We start from the raw sequence: 19,686 nt of genomic DNA on the forward strand, positions 1-19,686 counted from the left end.
CAGTTCTGCGTTGTGTAACTTTCTCCATTCTCCTGTAACTTCATCCCTCTTAGTCCCAAATATTTTCCTAAGAACCATATTCTCAAACACCCTTAATCTCTGTTCCTCTCTCAAAGTGAGAGACCAAGTTTCACAACCATACAGAACAACCGGTAATATAACTGTTTTATAAATTCTAACTTTCAGATTTTTTGACAGCAGATTAAATGACAAAAGCTTCTCAATCGAATAATAACAGGCACTTCCCGTATTTATTCTGCGTTTAATTTTCTCCCGAGTGTCATTTATATTTGTTACTGTTGCTCCAAGATATCTAAATTTCTCCACCTCTTCAAATGATAAATCTCCAATTTTTATAGTTCCATTTCGTACAATATTCTGGTCATGAGACATAATCATGTACTTCGTCTTTTCAGGATTTACTTCCAACCTATCGCTGTACTTGCTTCAAGTAGAATTTCCGCGTTTTCCCTAATCGTTTGTCGATTTTCTCCTAACATATTCACGTCATTCGCATAGACAAGAAGCTGACATAACCCGTTCAATTTCAAACCCTCTGTGTTATCCTGAACTTTCCTAATGGCATATTCTAGAGCGTGCTAATCACTGTAGCTCCCTAAATTCTTCATGATGTTGGGTAGACACTGTTCCTAGTGGCCAACTTTCTTCCCCCCTGAAGACTTGAATCAGCACTCATTATTCCATAACTCTAGTCCAAGGAATAACACCTTCAACCAAGCATTTCACACCTGTAGAGTAACTGTTAGCACATCTGGCTGTGAAATCAGGTGGCCCGGGTTCGATTCCCAGTTGGGGAAAGTTACCTGGTTGAGGTTTTCCCTCAACCCAATATGAGCAAATTCTGGGTAACTTCCGGTGCTGGACCCCAGACTCATTTCACTGGCATTATGACCATCTCTTTCAGATGCTAAATAAGCTAAGATGTTGATAAAGTGTCGTATAATAACCTACTAAAATAAATCAACCAAACAGCACAGGATTACCAGTGGCGTAGCGTCAATGTAAGCTAAAAAGCTCAGCTTCCCCAGTTAACAACCCTGTAATAAACCTGCAGTTTATGAACAAAATTATTTATTAATTTTAATACAATTTATACATCTTAAATGTTGTGTTGCGGCAGCTCAGAATGATTTGTGATGCAGCAGTAAACATGAAGCCTGCACACACCAGCTTCCAACCCCCTCCAGAGACTCGTTTCTTTCACACATTCTTCTATGTAACCCACCCCGCAGATTTTCCATCCCTTTCTAACTGAACTACCTGGTCGCAAGAAGCTAGCTTTGGCATTGGAAAGAAATTAGCTTCTGAGTTATCCCTTTCATGAGTTGTGTTCAGTTGAAATGTTAGTGTGCACTGTGGCTGATATAATAAATAAGTGAAATAACAGTTCGTGACACTAATTTATGTAGTCAAAAATCTTCTGATAAAGATTTTAACGTTGATTGACGTAATTTTACTAACACTGTATCTATTGACCATTAATAATGTGATTTCTCTAAATATGACAGGGAGTGAGCTAATGTTAAATTATACGTACTGTATGTGTTTATTTCTTAGAAATATGTGTAAACCATGAAATCATATTTTACTACGTACCATTTGAGGTGATGCCTTATTGGTGTTACTTACGAGGTTCCAACTAATCTTCGGACTGCTGACTTGACATGGACTACGATTTATTTCAAGACTATATTTTTGCAATACGTTTTCTCATACATGAAAGACAATTTGAGTTACATATTTTAAGCTATTATGAAATGGAGAGCTAGAAACAAAAACAGGATTGTTCGAATTTTTAGGCAGCATAAGTTTTGTCTTGTTAGTTGATAAAACACATGGTTACATGTCATTCAGCTGATGCCAGTATTTCAAGCAGGGAAGCACTCCAGTGAATCAAGGTGTTAAATACCAGACCTTCAGTTAGAAGTTACAAATTAGAATTACTGTTGTGTTCATGACTTCAAATCATAAGAGTTTCAAATTTGATTCCTAACTTTAGGGAAATTTGGAGTCCCCATAAACAAATACAACAATACATTAGTGTAGTGACCAGCCTCATGGTCTAGTGGTCAGAGCTTCTGGCTATAGTTCATTGAGGTCCGGGGTTCGATTCCCGGTTACAGCACAGGAATTTTTCCTTAAAGGGGATTATTCCTGTGTTCGTCCATGGTCTGGAATTTAGGTTAAGTTTAGATTTAAGATCTCTCCTGGCACCACATTATCATAATCATCCTATCACATCATCGGGGTAATGTAACTCCACCTTCCAGGCGCCCCAACCTCAGAAGTGAGTTACAATTAAGCCACGGCCAGGAGAGAAGACCAGAAATGTCGAAAAGACAACCTGGTGGCATTGGATTAAAAAAAAAAAAAACATTAGTGTAGTAGTACGTAATATACTTAAAAACAATAAACTGCCACTGAACTTCTGAATTTGTACTTGAGTAATGCAGTTAACAATTTATTTTTCCATTGATGTGAAGCTGCTGCATTCCAAGTTGCCAAGCTAGATAGTTCTGATATCTACCGTAACTAGGCTAATGTTCTCCATAATCTACTGTTTATTTTTGTATTGAAAATTGTACAATATTTATTTCATAATCACTGGAAATTAATATTTCTTCATGTCTGTCTGTTCAGGATCAGAGAGGTTTATTTGTCGTAAAAACATATCATTTAAAATCAAATAAAAGGTGAATGAAATTCGGCTGTAAATCACTATGCTTTTCGTCTTGTCTCCACTTAAAAATGGAAGGAACAGAGAAGGGAGGAATTAAGGCCATAAATGGAATAATGTCAAACTACTTCATAGAGAATTACTATATTTAGTGTATCATAATACCAAACATTTATTTATATCTAGAGAAATTACATTTAATAAATTAATATATGTGTATGAAAATGAGACTATCAGTAGTGTAATATAATACAACAGAATATTCTTTGCATACTTTTCTTTTTTACGTGTATTTGATGACATAAATTAAGAAAGAGACTGAGAAATATTGTGGAAAGAGTGGAACAAAATTTAACTTGTACATTAAATACAATTCTTTTTTTTTCATTTGTCGTAAGTTACTGCGATCTCTTTAATATAGTGATAGAACAACATAGACCCATATAGTATATAGATTAGAGTAACAGATCCTGCTGACTTTAGTTCTGGTAAAAAATTGTGGTTATTATTTCAGTTATTGTTAAAATGAAGAATAAATTTTTGACCCAATTTACAACACTATGCATTTTAATACGATATGAATATACTCAAGATTAATTTGGGGGAAGTTTGTAATATATTACTTGAACTCAAACTATTTCATGTTATAGGTATGCAACAATAAAATTGCCATTAGAAATAGATTAATAACCTCAATATCTCTGACAAGCTTACATGGAATAGCAGTTTATTATTTATCACTGTGTAAGTTACATAAAGCTTAGTTTTCGAACTGTCAGGTATTCACATATGGAATACGATTTTAAAATAATTTATAGTGATATTTTATCTTCTTCTCGGCAATTGTAAGATAAATCTGCCCAATCTGGTACATTATTATGCTTTAAGTATGCTTCTTTCGTGAGGGAACGTGTTGAAATCATATCAGTTCCTCCAAAAATGGCTCCTGTAATAAAAAAAAGTGTATTATGCAATGTGTCAACAGTTCTGAATACTAATATTTCAAAACTAAAGTGCAATAAATTTATGGAAGGAAACACCGAATGTTACATGTAAAAAAAAAAAAAATAAATAAATAACTTTTTGTTCCTACGAATTTCTGTAACACACTGTGTAATTATTAATTACTCTAAACAGTAGACGTTGGCCAACCCTATAACAAAAATATTTTCGGCTGCACTAAAATACACTAGTTATTGAAATGTTCCAAAAGGTTACATATACAATATGAGCAATTGGTATATTTTGGTATATTGTCCTCAATCCTACTATAAGTCATGATGATCCTTTAAATTCCTGTTTATCCATATTATATGCATTATACAAAAGGTTGGATAAAAAGTAATGGCAACAGTTCGATATTTCTAACATGGCTTTATTCACAGAGATACAACATTTACGTACTTTCAATATAGTAAATATATATATTTATTACCTTTTTCCAAACATTTGTAAGGCAGCGTACACTATCAGTGCGTCCATCTTTGTTGATGTTCCGTATTGACCGCCCTATAGCACAGATAAGTTCATCTTTGATATTGTACCGGATCCCTCACAGTGGTTTTTTCACTTCGATGAAGAGATCGTAATCGCATGGACTCATCGGGTGAGTACGGTGGATGTTTCAGAATCTCCCATTGCCAGTGGCGCAAGAGGTTCTTGACAACAGCAGTGGTATGACTCCTTGCATTGTCATGAAGAATGATGGGGTTCTGTACCACCAAGTATCGTCGTTTTCTCCTGAGCGCTGGACGAAGGTGGTGCTGCAGGAACCTGCAGTAGTAGTCAGCATTTACCGTCTGCCTTGGAGGTACACCGTGGTGCAGTATTACCCCATCAATGTCATACACCACAATGAACATCTCCTTCACACCACTTTGTGTAGGGCGCACTTTCTTTGGACGAGGAGAACTGGGATGCTTCCATTCATTTGATTGGCTTTTCAAGCTTGGTTCATATGAGCGAGTCCAGGTTTCGTCCATAGCGACGATTCGTCCATGAAAATCGTCACCTTCCCTTTAGTACCAGTCCAACAAGGCCTTCCCAGAACACTTTAACCCATCGTGCCACTGTGCAATATGGCAACGCTGCATCGCCACAGCTTCACGCAGTTCCTGAAAACATTCTTGTGCACTATGACCTCGTGCCACATTAATTGTAATCCAGAAACGTTGCTCTAGTTTCGTAAACGTGGTCTTGAAGCGCTCACACTATCCCTATGAAAGTCAACGTTCTACACACTGCAGTAGATTGACAGAGTACTGTCGCCACTGGCTGCACTAACCCAACTAACAGTCCTTGTTCATGTCCACACAGCTGGCAGCTCTCGAACGCACCATCGTCATGTGACAGCAGTGTTGCCATAACTTTTTATCCAACCCTTGTATATTATGCAACCAAGCTTGGGATTAGGATCAGTGAGTTTGGGAACTACAACCCTGGTACACTTGCATTCTGGTCATGTCTCCTTGCTCGTTCAATGATGTCTTATTAAGGTACGGTCACACATCGCTATTTTTGCAGCGCTACTTTTATACTGCAGCTGCAAAAGTTGCGTGTCGTGTTCGCACGTAAGCCAAAAGTAGCGCGCTGCACGCTACTTTTCATGCTGCGCAACCCGAGTGCTGCAAAAGTTGCAACTGGAGGTTGCGAGTCTGTTCACATGCAAGGCGCTACTTTTGCAGCCGCAGTCATGCTGCAGGTTACCATCTCCGTGTTGACTTCTCAATATACATTTTGTGGTTATGTTCGCATTATTAAGAAACTCATGCGAAAGCTTCCTTATCTATTATTTGCTTTTCTGTCGTATCTAGTATTCAGAAATTGACATTATTTTTACTATAAAGCTTTTAAAAACCCCTATATACTTAAATGATTTTTTTTTTATTGGATTATTTTACGACGCTGTATCAACATCTAGGTTATTTAGCGTCTGAATGATATGAAGGTGATAATGCCGGTGAAATGAGTCCGGGGTCCAGCACCGAAAGTTACCCAGCATTTGCTCGGATTGGGTTGAGGGAAAACCCCGGAAAAAACCTCAACCAGGTAACTTGTCCCGACCGGGATTCGAACCCGGGCCACCTGGTTTCGCAGCCAGACGCTCTGACCGTTACTCCACAGGTGTGGACTACTTAAATGATAACCAACAGTATATTCACGTAATCAATGTTGGCAACCCTCCTGTTTGGAACTACGCTACGGAAAATTTAAAAAATTAATTATATCGTCACCAATTATGCTCAGACTGTGTTGTGTATTTAATAACCAACTCGTTGTTAATAACTGTTACAAATAATTTATTTTCATCACATTTAACATTCAAATATATCCAAACAATAAAAGTATCATTGACACATTTGGGTGGTAACACTGGTTGCAACCGCAGCAAAAGTTTCAACAAAACCAATATAAAAAATGCTGCGGCTGCAACCCTGAGAACCCTTTTCACACGTCGCTACTTTTAAGTTGCGCGCAGCATGGAAAAGTAGCGGGCAGCAGGTTCGGCAGCCGCTACTTTTCGGGTTGCACCATTGTTCACACGTCGCAGTACAAGAGTTGCGCAGTTTTTTGTACTGTAGCACTGCAAAAGTAGTGACGTGTGATCGTACCTTTACTCTGCTAGATGGCTGACTCTGGACTTCAATTTGAAGCAGTGCATGGGAGGAAATTTGCACGGAAAAAATGCATGTTGCGTTATATACTGTTAGGAGAAATTGGTGCATTTAACTGGTGTTATTGTGAAGTAATTATTACAGTCTACTTTGTTGAAAATGGTTGTATCTTGCAGTTCATATAACTATACAGATGTAACACAAAATAAGCAAGAAAAAATCTTTCCATAGGCAAATAATTATTGTGGACTTTCTTTAGATATGCTACCACAATATATTTGTAAAAAAAAAAAAAAAAAAAAAAAAAAAAAATTTAAGAATGTTTATATACGATGTAATAGCTATGGGCAGGGGCAGGTATTTATGGTGATTAATTTTATCATTTGTGTCTTTTAATATTGGGGTCGGCGGAGATTGTTGGAGATTGATGTGTACTCTTACCGGAGATTAATGGAAATTTTGGAAAATACAATTATTTTGGAACTAGGATATTAACTCACTGTCAGTATGAATATTACTTTCCAAGTAATTAACGTTAAAGGTTCGTTGGATTCTGGTAAAGGTGCGGTATGGTCAATAGAATATTTGTTGGATTGAGACTATTTAACACACATTCATTAAAAACGAAAAAAACTTGCAGCCCTCAAGTTAGCCTAACACTTTCAAATTATTAGTGAAATGTTGAATTCTCCGTCTTTTGAGTTCACTAATGTACTCACTGTCAGTATGAATATTACTTTCCAAGTAATTAACATTAAAGGTTTGTTGGATTCTGGTAAAGGTGCTGTATGGTCAATAGAATATTTGTTGGATTGAGACTATTTAACACACATTCATTAAAAACGAAAAAAACTTGCAGCCCTCAAGTTAGCCTAACACTTTCAAATTATTAGTGAAATGTTGAATTCTCCGTCTTTTGAGTTCACTAATGTAATCAGAATACCTGGAATACCATGTAGCCTACTGGGTTATATAACAAATTCAAGTGAAAAAAAAAAATCCGAAAAAAAAAACTCAATATGAAATTCGCTTAAAAACGACGCAATAGTAATAATTCGCGAATGTGTTCATATTTCGCTATTATAACTCTATGTCGCGATTGTTTTATCCGCATATTATTAATCAGAATCACTTAATTCGTAAAGATTAGTAAAAATCTATTGTTTATCTATTATGTTGTGATTTTCGCGATCTCCATAAATACCCGGCCCTGGCTATGGGTAATATCGCATGTGTAAGATCTTTGAGTATACCAGTAGGCCATTGACTATTGTTGAGTTACTGTTTCCATTGTCGTGTGTTATAGATGGTTTGTATTCATGTAGCTGATTTAGATTTTGTTTTAATGTTTATGCTTATTTATTTATTGGTTATGAATCATGGTATGTAAATGTCCAATCTGACATTTGCCTTTGTGACGTGAGGGAAACCATGAAAAACCCCATCAGAATGGCTAGCAATGGGGTCTGAACCAGAACCTCCTGAATGTGAGTCTCAAATGTTGCCGTCTCAGCCACTTTGCTCGGTAAAAAAAAAAAAAATTTAATTCAGAAAATGCCAGTTGGTTGTAGTAATTTCTGCAAGAAATTTTGTAGACCTATTATTTAAGGGATTGTAACAATGATATTTGTAATAAAAACATTAAAAAAGCAAAAATGATAACTCAATATTATTGGCATCATATCAGTTGCCTCTAATGATGTGTTAAAATTCCGCAACATCAGTGGCTGTACAGTATTGTTACGTTATGATATCTTTCTTGCCATGCAACATGGCAGCATTCGCGGCTTCATGAGAACCAGTACAAAACAGGTCATCCATCTAGCGGAGTAATAAGACATCATTGCGCTCGCTATAGCGGTGCCACTAGTCCATCCTATTCCGAGCTTGGTTAGGTAATACGGATGTAATGTTGTTTAGTCAACCATCCAAAGACAAATTTGAACCTCACAAGTGACACCAATAAGGCATCACTCATGAAGCAACTAAGCCATATAAAAAGCAATATTAATAAATACAGTATGAAGTTACAGGTTCGCCTTACCTCCCAGCCAGGCAACATAGTTCTCTTTTGCCGGTGGTTTGTGAAATTTGAATGTTTTAAGTGCCAATTTTGACGCATATTTTGGATCTTTCAAGAGGTGTTTCAACTCTTCCAAAAGTCTTGCTTTGAAACCAGGAGTCATGGCTGTGCCTCCTATAACCAAGATGTTTTCCGCAAGGGGCTTCCTCATGTCTATGGGACACTGAAAACAGCAAATAAATCAGTTGTTACAATTACAGATAAGGAGTCATCTTCATTGAGGGCAGTGGTCAGTGTGCTTGCCTTTGGGCCCAAGTATCACAGATTCAAACCTGGCTGAAGGCAATGGATTTTCAAGGGCCAATAAAATTCCTTAGTTTGACTTTAAGAGGTGTGTGAAGCAAGAAGACGTGTCATAGATTTACAACATTTAAAAGAACTGGGTCAGCAAGGCAAAATTACAGGCTAGCTGTCCCTTGTCATTGAGTTCCTACGCTATATGGCTAGACTTCAGAAATTTTTAAGTAGCAACTTATATACAGGTTAAGTTTGGTTGTTGCTGTTATAGTACAGCAGAGTTAACACTAGTAAAACTAAATATATGATTGCTACAAGAGAGGAAGGTAGATGGATACACTGTAATAACATAACAATTGGAAGGAGCATTTTGAAAGAGTACAGAGCTTTAAATATCTCGGGAGTGTGATAACTGATAATAATATGGTACTGACAGAGGTTAAAGAAAGATTACAGGTGGAAAACAGATGCTATTGGGCCTTACTTTTGTTACGATCTACGGATCTCTCAAGAAATGGGAAAAAGAAAATATATAGGACAATAATCAGGCTGGTGGTTACATATGCCTCCGAAACTTGGTCTTTACTAATAAATGAGAAAAGGAAAATTGCGACATGGGAAAGGAAAATTCTGAGAAGAATATATGGGGCCAAAATGGAGAATGGAAAATTAGAAATAACAAGGAACTATACGAGATTTATGGTGAACCGCATATAATGGGAGTAATTAGAAGCGCAAGGTTGAGATGGGCCAGCCATGTTGAAAGAAGTGAAGAGAGATCCTTACTGAAAAAGATTCATAGAGGGAAGCCAGATGGTAGAAGAAGTGTTGGGAGACCTAGGAAGAAATAGATTGAAGGCATTGAAGAAGATATAAAGCAGATGGGGTATAAGGGCATGGAGAAGAAGAACTCAGGACAGAAGAGAATGGACTTCTCTTGCTAGGCAGGCTCTGTTCCTTCAAGGAACATAATCGCCGTGGAGTAAGTAAGTAAGTTATAGTACAGCAATTTTAAAAGTATTTTTAATTTCAGAAATGCAGTAAAGTCCAGAAACTTGCGTTATCTAAGACGAAAATTGACATTCTGAACACATAAAGGACTAAGTGAAAGTAGAATGAAGATAGAATTCTCATACATGCAGAGGTTGTTCACTATTTTTTTTTAAACTGTTGATGTATTCCAAACTGTTAATAGGAAATTACACAAAACAAAGAAATGTGTATATTGTACTGAAAATTAATTTTGTTGATAAAATAATTATAAAAAGAATTTTAGGTGTATCGTGTAGAAGTCAAAATTAGACCAAAATGTTCTGTGATTTTTCTGAGAGTACTTTATATTAGGTAAGTGCACGAAACAATACATTAACAATATGTTTATAACTTCAATTCAAAATTATGTCTTTTAACTTGCAGACAGAGATGTATTCATAATCTAAATGGTTTTATACTGTTACTAAATTCATTCAACTCATTTCAAATAGTTTTGACACCATGTCAATTTTGTCACTGCAGTTCTGTTCTGTTTAGAAGGTCTCAGCACTGAAATCCTGTGAAGTGAAGTGGACTTGAAGACAGGGACGGAAAGCACTACATAGGCAGGGGATATATAGATGCATAATGACAATAAGTTAAAGTACACATTTATCCAAAACATTGACAGTACTTTGATGCTTCGACTTATGAATTAATACAATTTTTAAAAATAGACGGTAGTTTCCCACTATCCTTTTTGCTACTTTAATACCATCTGGTCTGCATTCTGCATTCTCAGATCTGTGACGTACACAGCAGTGTACTAGCAACTTCAAATGACCCACACTGATAGGAGTTCCGAGTGGATTCAAGTCCGATTATCTGACTGACCAAACAATCACATGGTCCATCTATTTGAGTGAATAGATAGCATTAAGGTAATTTGGATAGGGTGACCAGACATTCTCTTTTGTCCAGACTTGTCCTTCTTTTTAGGTCTCTGTCTGGGGTCAGGGCAGGTTTAAAAAAAATAAAATAAAAAAATGTCCTCCTTTTCGTAACTTTTATTTTGAAATTATCTGATTTGACGTCTTTTTTTCGAGTAATTTTCCTGTAGGTGGTAGCAACATCATCGACAAAATATACTCTTTGTGAACGATCATAGATCTCTTTTCTTACAAAGTAATATTAAATTCACATTTTGTGCGGCCTTTTTATGAATTTTGATAATAATTATAGTTTCCTTGGCTTTAATATGTAGTTAACCGTAAAATAATTTTATATTATTGACTTTTATCGTATGTAATGCTTTAATAAAATAGATATTGACATAATTTTAAGTATAATATAGGCCTAAGCCTAAATTTAAATAGATATTTTTCTGTTCTCTTTAATTATAGTTCCCCTGACTTTCATATGTAGCTAGCTACCTGTAAAATCATTGTTATTAAGTTTTATCATAATTATTTTGTAATAAAATAGATATTAACGTAATTTATAGTATAATATAGGTCTAAGCCTAAATAATCTAAGTACATATTTTCTGTCCTCTTTTTTTCGAACAATGTCCTTCTTTTTTGAAGCTTTGTGTCCTCATTTTTATCGATGTGAATCTGGTCATCCTAAATTTGGAGTACAACTATACATAAAATATACACTTACTTATATAGAAAGAATACCTAAGTTTGTTTTGTTTGCTAATGGTTCTTGTTACTAAAACTCTGAAATAAAGCAGGACATTTTAAACTTGTCTCGACCTCACTTACGAAATACTATATACAGGATGTTTCCATTTATGTGGGTAATAACTGGGGTATGTATAGTAGACTTTAAAACAATACAGATCGTTCATATGAATATAATATGTCCTATGATCGATCGTTTCTGAGTTACAGCCTTCCAAGGGTTTGCTGGAATTGAAGACTTCCCTGATATCTATAATTCATGTTTCTGGTAAAAGGAAAATAATTTCATTGACATATTTCATTAGTCCTATATTTACTAGCAGAATCATTTCACCAACCAAGGATATAAGTTTATTCAGTTATTGAATGCAATAATTTATTGTTATAAATGAATGCTTCAAAATTACTTTTTCCACCTAAATCACATATTTCAATAATTTAATGTTACTTCCGTTTTCTGAGGAAGTCTTCAATTGTGAATAGCCCTACTTGATACACTCCTGTTCGTGTAGCTGCAGTCATATATCACGCTACAACAAAAGCTCAAAATGTCCACCTTGCTCCTGAATGCATGCCACACCACTGACCGACATGTTCAAACACCCCAGGTATCAATATATCTTCTGGTAACCTTGTTCCATACGTTGGCAAAACCTTGCAATATCTGTAACAGGTGCTACATAAAAAAAAGCTCTTGAAATGTCTTCAAACGGATTGGATTGAAATCTGGGGAACGTGCAGGTCAGGCAATTGCTCCTGCAAGGCTTATCCATTTGTCCGGGAACCACTCATTCAAATAGGTTGTAGCCACACTACTGAAATGTGGTAGCACCCCATTGTATATGAACTATATATGCCATACCAGATCCAGTAAGGCACCATCGAGTATCACGTGTTAAATGTTACTGCAGAAACAGTGAACTTGGTAATATCAGAAATACTATTTGGGATCCAACATGAGTTGAATGTTAACAGTGCAATGGGACTAGCAACATAACCCAAGTTATTATCTAACCACAATTTGTACACAAACAAGGATGTACCATCAAATGCTGATACATACAGGCCTGTAACTTGTAAACAATGTGTTGTTCTGAGGTCTACTATCTACACCCAAGTTACTTCCCACATAAACGAAAACCTCTTGCATAAGGAATTTATATAAATTTTACATATAAAATTCAGATTAATATCTAGCTATATTATATACATTCACTAAAATCTTACCTTTTTAATGATAGACAACTATACTTCCTTAAAAAATATGAAATGGAAGATGGAATATGATTAATTAATGAATTAATATCTTGCCTTAACAATTGCGTCTAGGATCATTGTAGCAACAGATATCTGGTCATTGTCCTGTTCAAACAGTACTTCATATGCTGCCTCTCTCACTTTACCAGGAACTGTGAATGTATCACTGCCACCTTCCCGATACAGAACGTCTGGTGGTGGATCAACTTCATCTAATTTTGTAGCTCGATCTAATTTGGTTACGAAACATGTTCGCACTGGAGGAGAGAAAAAAAAAGAACACCATGCATCAATAACTGCTACAACAATTACTGCAACTGTGTAATTGAATTTAGCACTGGGTAAATCAAATAGTCAAACTCCATTATTCCTAACAGCAGGCTTTACTTGCATATTCAAATATGTTGCAAACCTTTTATATCTTCTATGGTCGAATCTGGGAAGTCTTCTTTCTCATTATGATTCAGTAACATACTCTTCAGTGAGCTTGGACAGATAAAGCAAAAATATATTATTATTATTTTTTTTTTTTACTTAAATCGCTTAACTATAATATAATTCCTAATGGTTTTAAAAGCTTAGGACTATTTTATTTCCGTTCTTCATGAAAACTGCTATGGTAAATGATAGACATATTTTTGTTTATAATACAGTGTGCATACATTTTATCTTTCCACGCTCACATGAGTGCAGCTGTGCTGTGCACTGCTGCATCTGCTCTATATTGGTGAGCGTGGAAAGATAAAATATATGCACTATATAAGCAGTGAAAATACTATCAATACCTCTGGAGTCTCATTTTATGAACTCATCCTATTATATCTTGCATGTTTGTATGACACAAGAGACTAACTACTGTTCAATTTACTTTAACGTTTTCTGTAGCAGGAAAGTTAACATTAAGTTAGCATTAAGATCTCAGATTTGTGGATTCACATCTGACCTATAACAATGGAATATTAAGAGCAAGAAATATCCCTAGTATGGCTTTCATAATGTGTCGTAATTATCATTCTTCAAGAATCCAACTTCTTTACCATTACTTCAAAATAGGTAATCACCTCTCAACAGCCTCAGCAGCCCGAGGTTGTGCCTGCCAGGCATGTAGCACAGGGACACCTTCATATACAGGTATCAGCACTGCTTCTACATATCCGACATCCAGAATCAAGGCAGTGTTGACACCAAGCGTGCACAAAGACACTAGGTGAGATGGAACAAAAAGCAAGGATGACACCTGTAAATAGGTAATTAAGTTTTTTTATAGTTACTGCTAATAAAACCCTTTCGATTCGAGAATTAATCGATAGGTTACAATTCTCATGTATAAAAAGAAAATAATGTACATCAGACTCTCAATAGGGCCTCCTCGGAGCATTTCCTCTATTTTTTTATGTAAAAGTGGAACAAGATGCGTGAGCAGTTCCTGTATCTCTGGATGACGTCATTGACCGCGACGTTTGATTAAACATCTGCAACCGCTACGATGTTGTGTCCATCTCCGAGGAAAGAATGTCCTTATTACCGCAAATGTATGAAGAAATAAAAGCTTTCATAGGGAAAGTGAAATTGTGGGAGCCGCAAGTTTCAGTGGGTAACTGTTACCACTTTATTAATCTAAAATTGTTACCTAATTTGAATCAAGACCACTGTAACAAATATAATGAAGTACTGAAGGATTTGAGAAAAGAATTTGAGACCGGATTTAAGATTGTTTGTGAATTTCTAAGATGTTTTGGTTATTTTTAATTATTGAAAACATCACGAACTATATTATTTAACTATTATTGTAATTAATATATTAATATTGACCAATCATAAAAATACGTAGTTTAACAACCAACAAGTTTAATTGTAATTTTGTTATTATTTAATTGAAGTTTATTTCAGTAAATATAGTGTAAAAAAAAAAAAAAAAAAAAAAAGAGAGATACCAAAAACCATTTACTAGAAATGAAGTATTGTTGTTGTTTAGTCAACTGTCCGAAGACAGGTCTGAACCTCACAATACCAACAAGGCACCGCTTAAAGACAACTAGGCCAGGAGGTAATGGGGTAAGGTGGCCAGTTCCTTGTGTTTAAATAATTACGTAACATGTATGGTTCTTCATGCTTCGGATGTCTTATTTTTACTCATTCATATATCATTAGAAAATAAATTTATTATCATTATTATTATTATTATTATTATTATTATTATTATTATTATTATTATTATTATTGCAAACTACTTAAAAAATTTTATTCCTTCCGAAAACCGTCTATTGTGAAAGTACAACTCAAAAGTGCAGATTTGTGGCATTTCTCACGCGACAGTTACAACTTAGCTTGCTAATGCTTGTAACATGAATCAATGATCGGCTATCTTCGGGTACTGCGCTTATCTCTTCTGCTGACTACGCTGTCTACATATGCTCTCTGTAACAACTTTCATGCGTTGGCCTTGAGACACCTGATGTACATAAAGGACAAATACTTTTAATCAAAGGCATTTCCTACAGAAAAAGAACATGAGCAGCAGTGAGGAAAAAATGTATTGGTCTTTTGAACGACCATATAACTGCACAGTGAAGAAATATTTTTAAAATATTGTTTCATATGCAGGGAAATGTTAAACATTTTCCAGCAAAATGGCAGCAACAGCAGTATATGTCTTCTAAGCATTTGACATACTTACTTACAAATGGCTTTTAAGGAACCCGAAGGTTCATTGCCGACCTCACATAAGCCCGCCATCGGTCCCTATCTTGTGCAAGATTAATCCAGTCTCTATCATCACATCCCACCTCCCTCAAATCCATTTTAATATTATCCTCATCAGCATTATCAGCATTTGACATGGACAAACTAATTACATACTGTAACAGGTGCTCTAGCTGTTAAGAAAACAGTGTTCAATAATATCTACGACAATGATGAAGACGAAGATACCTAGCCTTTTATTATTTTATTCTTTTATTTAGGCTGTTAACCTGTTAATAATGGTAAAGAATAAGGCTTTTTTTTTACTTGGTTATTTAATGATGCTGTATCAACTACGAGGTTATTTAGCATCGATGGAATTGGTGATAGCGAGATGAGGCTGAGGATTCGCCACAGATTACCTGACATTTGCCTTATGGTTGGGGAAAACCTCGGAAAAAATCCAACCAAGCGGGGATCGAATCTGCGCCTGAACGCAACTCCGGATCGGCAGGCAAGTGCCTTAGCCGACCGAGCTACGCTGGTGGCCATCAAGTTATCTCTTGCAGGATCTTCAAGGGCAGTAATTTCCATCTGGCCAACCTGTGACGTCAGAGCACATTTCCCCTCTCAGAGCAGAGCTAGAACAGCACGTGAGGGAGAGTAATGTTGTGTCTCCACTATTTAAACATCTCCTCCGTTGCACTGTCACTCCCCCTACTTTGTTCCTTTACCTATACTTCCCTTCTCAAGGAGCTCGAGAGCAGAGACGTGTGATGTCATAGAGCTAGCAGTTGGAAAGCCTGTTCCAGGGCCTCTTCTTCCTGTTGGTATGTTGTCTTTAATAATTCTGGCTATCCTATCTTCTGGCATTCTGGAGACATATGTTCCATTCCAATCGTCTTATGGTGATCCATGCTTCTATTGACTAAATTCTGCAATGCTTTCTAATATCTTGATTTTTAATATGATGAAGCTTGATTTTCTTAGGGTGGTATTCATTTTGGTTGTTTCAAAAATTTGTTTACTTATCTAAGTTGCATATGTGAAAACTGATCTTATAACCGATTTATGAATTCTTACTTTTGTTTCTTTCCTTACATATTTGTTGTCACTGATTAACTTTATATCTTCTTTACTGTGTTAATATGAGAAAATTACCTGGATGACTTGTTTCGAAGTGATATTCTTCATTGTTGGAAGCCTAGTCTTAACACAATAAAGAAGATATAAAGTTAATCAGTGATTAGATAAATGTCAAAAGTGTATATAGAACAATGAAGAATATTTGTTGTATTATTAAGACAGCTTGAAAATTTATGCTATCTTTTATGCTTGACGTTTCACCTAACCTAACCTAAGAGTTTTTTTTTTAAATGTTCATGTTGTATTTGTGCCAACAATCTTTGTAAATTATATTCCCTGTCTGCAATGAGAACTGGACGTCAATATAACAAATTATGCTATTTTTTTTTTCTTACCAGTCATGTAACTCTTTGTTTCACATCTTTAATGATTTCGTTCATAATCAAATTAAAAAGCAGTGGCTTAAAGAATCACCCTTACAAATTCCTGTCTTTACCATAATCTTCTTTCATAATTTTTCTTCTCATTTGACACTTAGTGATTTAGCCTGAAATGGAATTAAGTTTTTGAATATTTTTCAGAGATATAGAAACAGAATGGGATGCAAAGTAGGGAACAAATGAAGAGAAAAGAACAGAATATCTTAATAAAGATAAAATTCGCAAAAGAACGAAGAACAGCCAGAGAATAGCTATGTAATGAAGCACTGATTGTGAAAAAAAGACAAAAAGATAGAGAAAAGTAAAAGCTTTAAAAAATTGGAGTAGGAGGGGGACGAAAGCAAGAATAAAGCTGATATTGATGGTTCTATATTTGACACTTTCAAGAGACCAAAGACATTTGGCGGTTAGGATAAAGCATGTATTTCCGAAGAGTCCTGGGGATAAAATAATGTGCTTCAAGTTATTGCCTACTTGAGAATTTTAAACTGGTTGCTCCGAACTTTTTTCTGCAAACAAAACTGGACCAAGGAAACTACACAGATTGTACTGCAGCTTTGTGTGTCGGATTTTTACCTCAGTGATGAAATTTCGATAGCTACAGGTCTCTAGAAAACATGAAAGATAATACAATTACAAGAAAATGAAATTTGAAATAAATACGACATGGTGATGGATATTAGTGAAGTATATGAAGAATTCAAGCAGCCCCACCCAGAAGTTTCCATCTCAAAGTCTAAATGTTATATTCGTCAAGATTAGATACTACCAGTAAATTAGATACCCCTAAAAATGTATGTCTAAGTATCATGTAAACTTCATTTTTCTTGTTGATGCAATAGCACAAATAAATCACAATTTTTCAGGACTAACAAAGATTTATTAGCAAAGGTTTTTCACCAAATGAAAAATGTATGACTAATCAATGTTCAAATAACTGTGTCTATGAATTGCAAATACTTATTAACTTATTTTGCACGGCTAATTTCGGAAGTTAACTTAAAAAAAAACTGAAACTATTAAAAAAAAAAAGCCACAACAAAGCTCTCTGAAGTATGGCTATTAACTTCTTTTAAAATCCGAGCCATTTCCCAATTGGCAACATTCACATAATGTTACATAGGCCACTAAGATGGTTTCATTTTATTCCTTTATAATCAGAAACATTCAAAGCACTTCTTGAAGAAGTGATGTGTAAACAACCTCAGTTGGACTGTGTATTAGTTTCTTCAGACAACTGCGTAGCACAATTTAAGAATAAATACGCCATATGAAACATATTCACTTGGAAGGCTGCATGAAAGCGGAATTCTTCATCTAGCCACAACTTTTAGATGTGGTCTGAAGTTCAAGGTGCCTCCTGTAAAAAGGATTACGTATGGGTCTTTTCCGTGATAAAAGGTGGCAAGAGAATAGTGCTGACCACATCTTTCTAGTACCGAGGTTCGGAAAGCATGTGAACTCCACTAGGATCGCTACTATCGCCTCATCATAGACAATGCGACAGTACCCTCATAAACTCAAGCTTTGTGACTGTATATACTAGACTTTGCTTGCACATCATTTCGACACCATAGACCAAAAAGGAAGGATCTAAGTTAAATCAGGATGATGACGAGGACTGGTGATGTGTGTGAAATGCCAGCAATGGAAAAGGAAGTGTCCAGAGAGATTTTGTCCCAAATATACTTTCTGTCATAACAAATTTTTCAGTTCTCCAGGAATTGAATCCAGGTCTTTGGTGTGGAAAGCCATTGTCCAAACTATTTAGCTGTTAGTGAGTAACATCCAAATAAGCAAAATTTTCGTAGTTTGATAACTTACCTCAAAGTGCCGGAAAAATACTTTTGCTAATGTCTCTCTAAATACTGTTGGACAAAGTAGCGATTCAACTACTACAACTCTTCTGTCCTTAGGACTGACAAGAAGATGTCTGAAAGAAACACAAACTGGAACTTTATATTAGACCTATAAATACAGAAGATGCCAAAATTTTGTCAGCTGATCTAAACCGGTACCATATTTACAGTACACTTACCTGAAATATAAATTGTGAAGAAATTCTACTAGAAGGTCGTACAATTCTTCCTTGCTTGAGTAATTCAAGACTTTTTTCACTTGTTTTGTTTCTGGACATCTGATTTCTGTCCGTACAATACATCTTGGTCCTGATTCCCCAGCAAACCCAAACCTATACGGCAATAATATATTACATTTTGATGGGCTTCATGCAATAGTCCTTACTACCAAGGCTACCAATAAAACTACAGGCCTACAAAAACTTGCAATGCTTACAGTAATTCTCAAACTTGACATCCCAGTTGAAGTTACATATGAAGTAGCAATACAAACAATTTAGTGTTGCATAAGATAAAGGTTAGAGGGAATAGTTGAATGAACTTGTAATTTGCAAAGAATAAAACATAACCTCAAAATATCTTACTTTGTATATGCTGCTCCAATGTCTATAACTACAGCCTGTTTTTCAGTCAAACCTATACCCTCATATAACGGCATAATGTAAAATAGTCACTATAGAGAAATGCACGTGTATAAATTTGTTCAAATTTGTAAACAAACTTGTAAATAACTCAAGTGACTCATGTCAATGCAACTCCAAAGTTTTCACAGGTGTCGTAATCTACGAATAAATTGAAAGTGAGCTTCTCAACTTATAAATCATATTATTAACCAAGTTTTTGGATTCTGAATTAAAATAATTGAAAGAAAGGGGTTTGAAATATATATATATATATTTCGACAATGAACGGGTTTTACAGGTTTGGGTACCAGGTTTGAATAAAATATCTGATTACTGAAAAAGAGAATTAAAAATGCGTACTGATTATTTGAATAAAAATTAGTTTTTAAATTAAAGCAACCCAGGACTGTTTATAATTTGTACTAAAATAATAGGCATAAAAGAATT

The 19,686-nt window shown here is 35.4% G+C and overlaps 1 protein-coding gene across 1 annotated transcript; it reads right to left on the reverse strand.

Annotated features, from left to right (window-relative positions):
- Window positions 1-2,845: 2,845 nt before the first annotated feature.
- Window positions 2,846-19,508, reverse strand: Arp10 (Actin-related protein 10). Its single transcript, XM_069828248.1, has 8 exons — window positions 19,201-19,508; window positions 18,796-18,948; window positions 18,582-18,690; window positions 13,611-13,786; window positions 12,962-13,035; window positions 12,604-12,806; window positions 8,357-8,558; window positions 2,846-3,644 (listed from the first exon to the last, which is right to left on the reverse strand). The coding sequence occupies exons 1-8, from the start codon at window positions 19,272-19,274 to the stop codon at window positions 3,511-3,513; spliced, it is 1,125 nt and encodes a 374-aa protein (XP_069684349.1). The 5' UTR covers window positions 19,275-19,508; the 3' UTR covers window positions 2,846-3,510.
- Window positions 19,509-19,686: the final 178 nt, after the last annotated feature.

This window comes from Periplaneta americana, chromosome 6, assembly GCF_040183065.1.
Source record: "Periplaneta americana isolate PAMFEO1 chromosome 6, P.americana_PAMFEO1_priV1, whole genome shotgun sequence".
NCBI classification, from domain to species: domain Eukaryota; kingdom Metazoa; phylum Arthropoda; class Insecta; order Blattodea; family Blattidae; genus Periplaneta; species Periplaneta americana.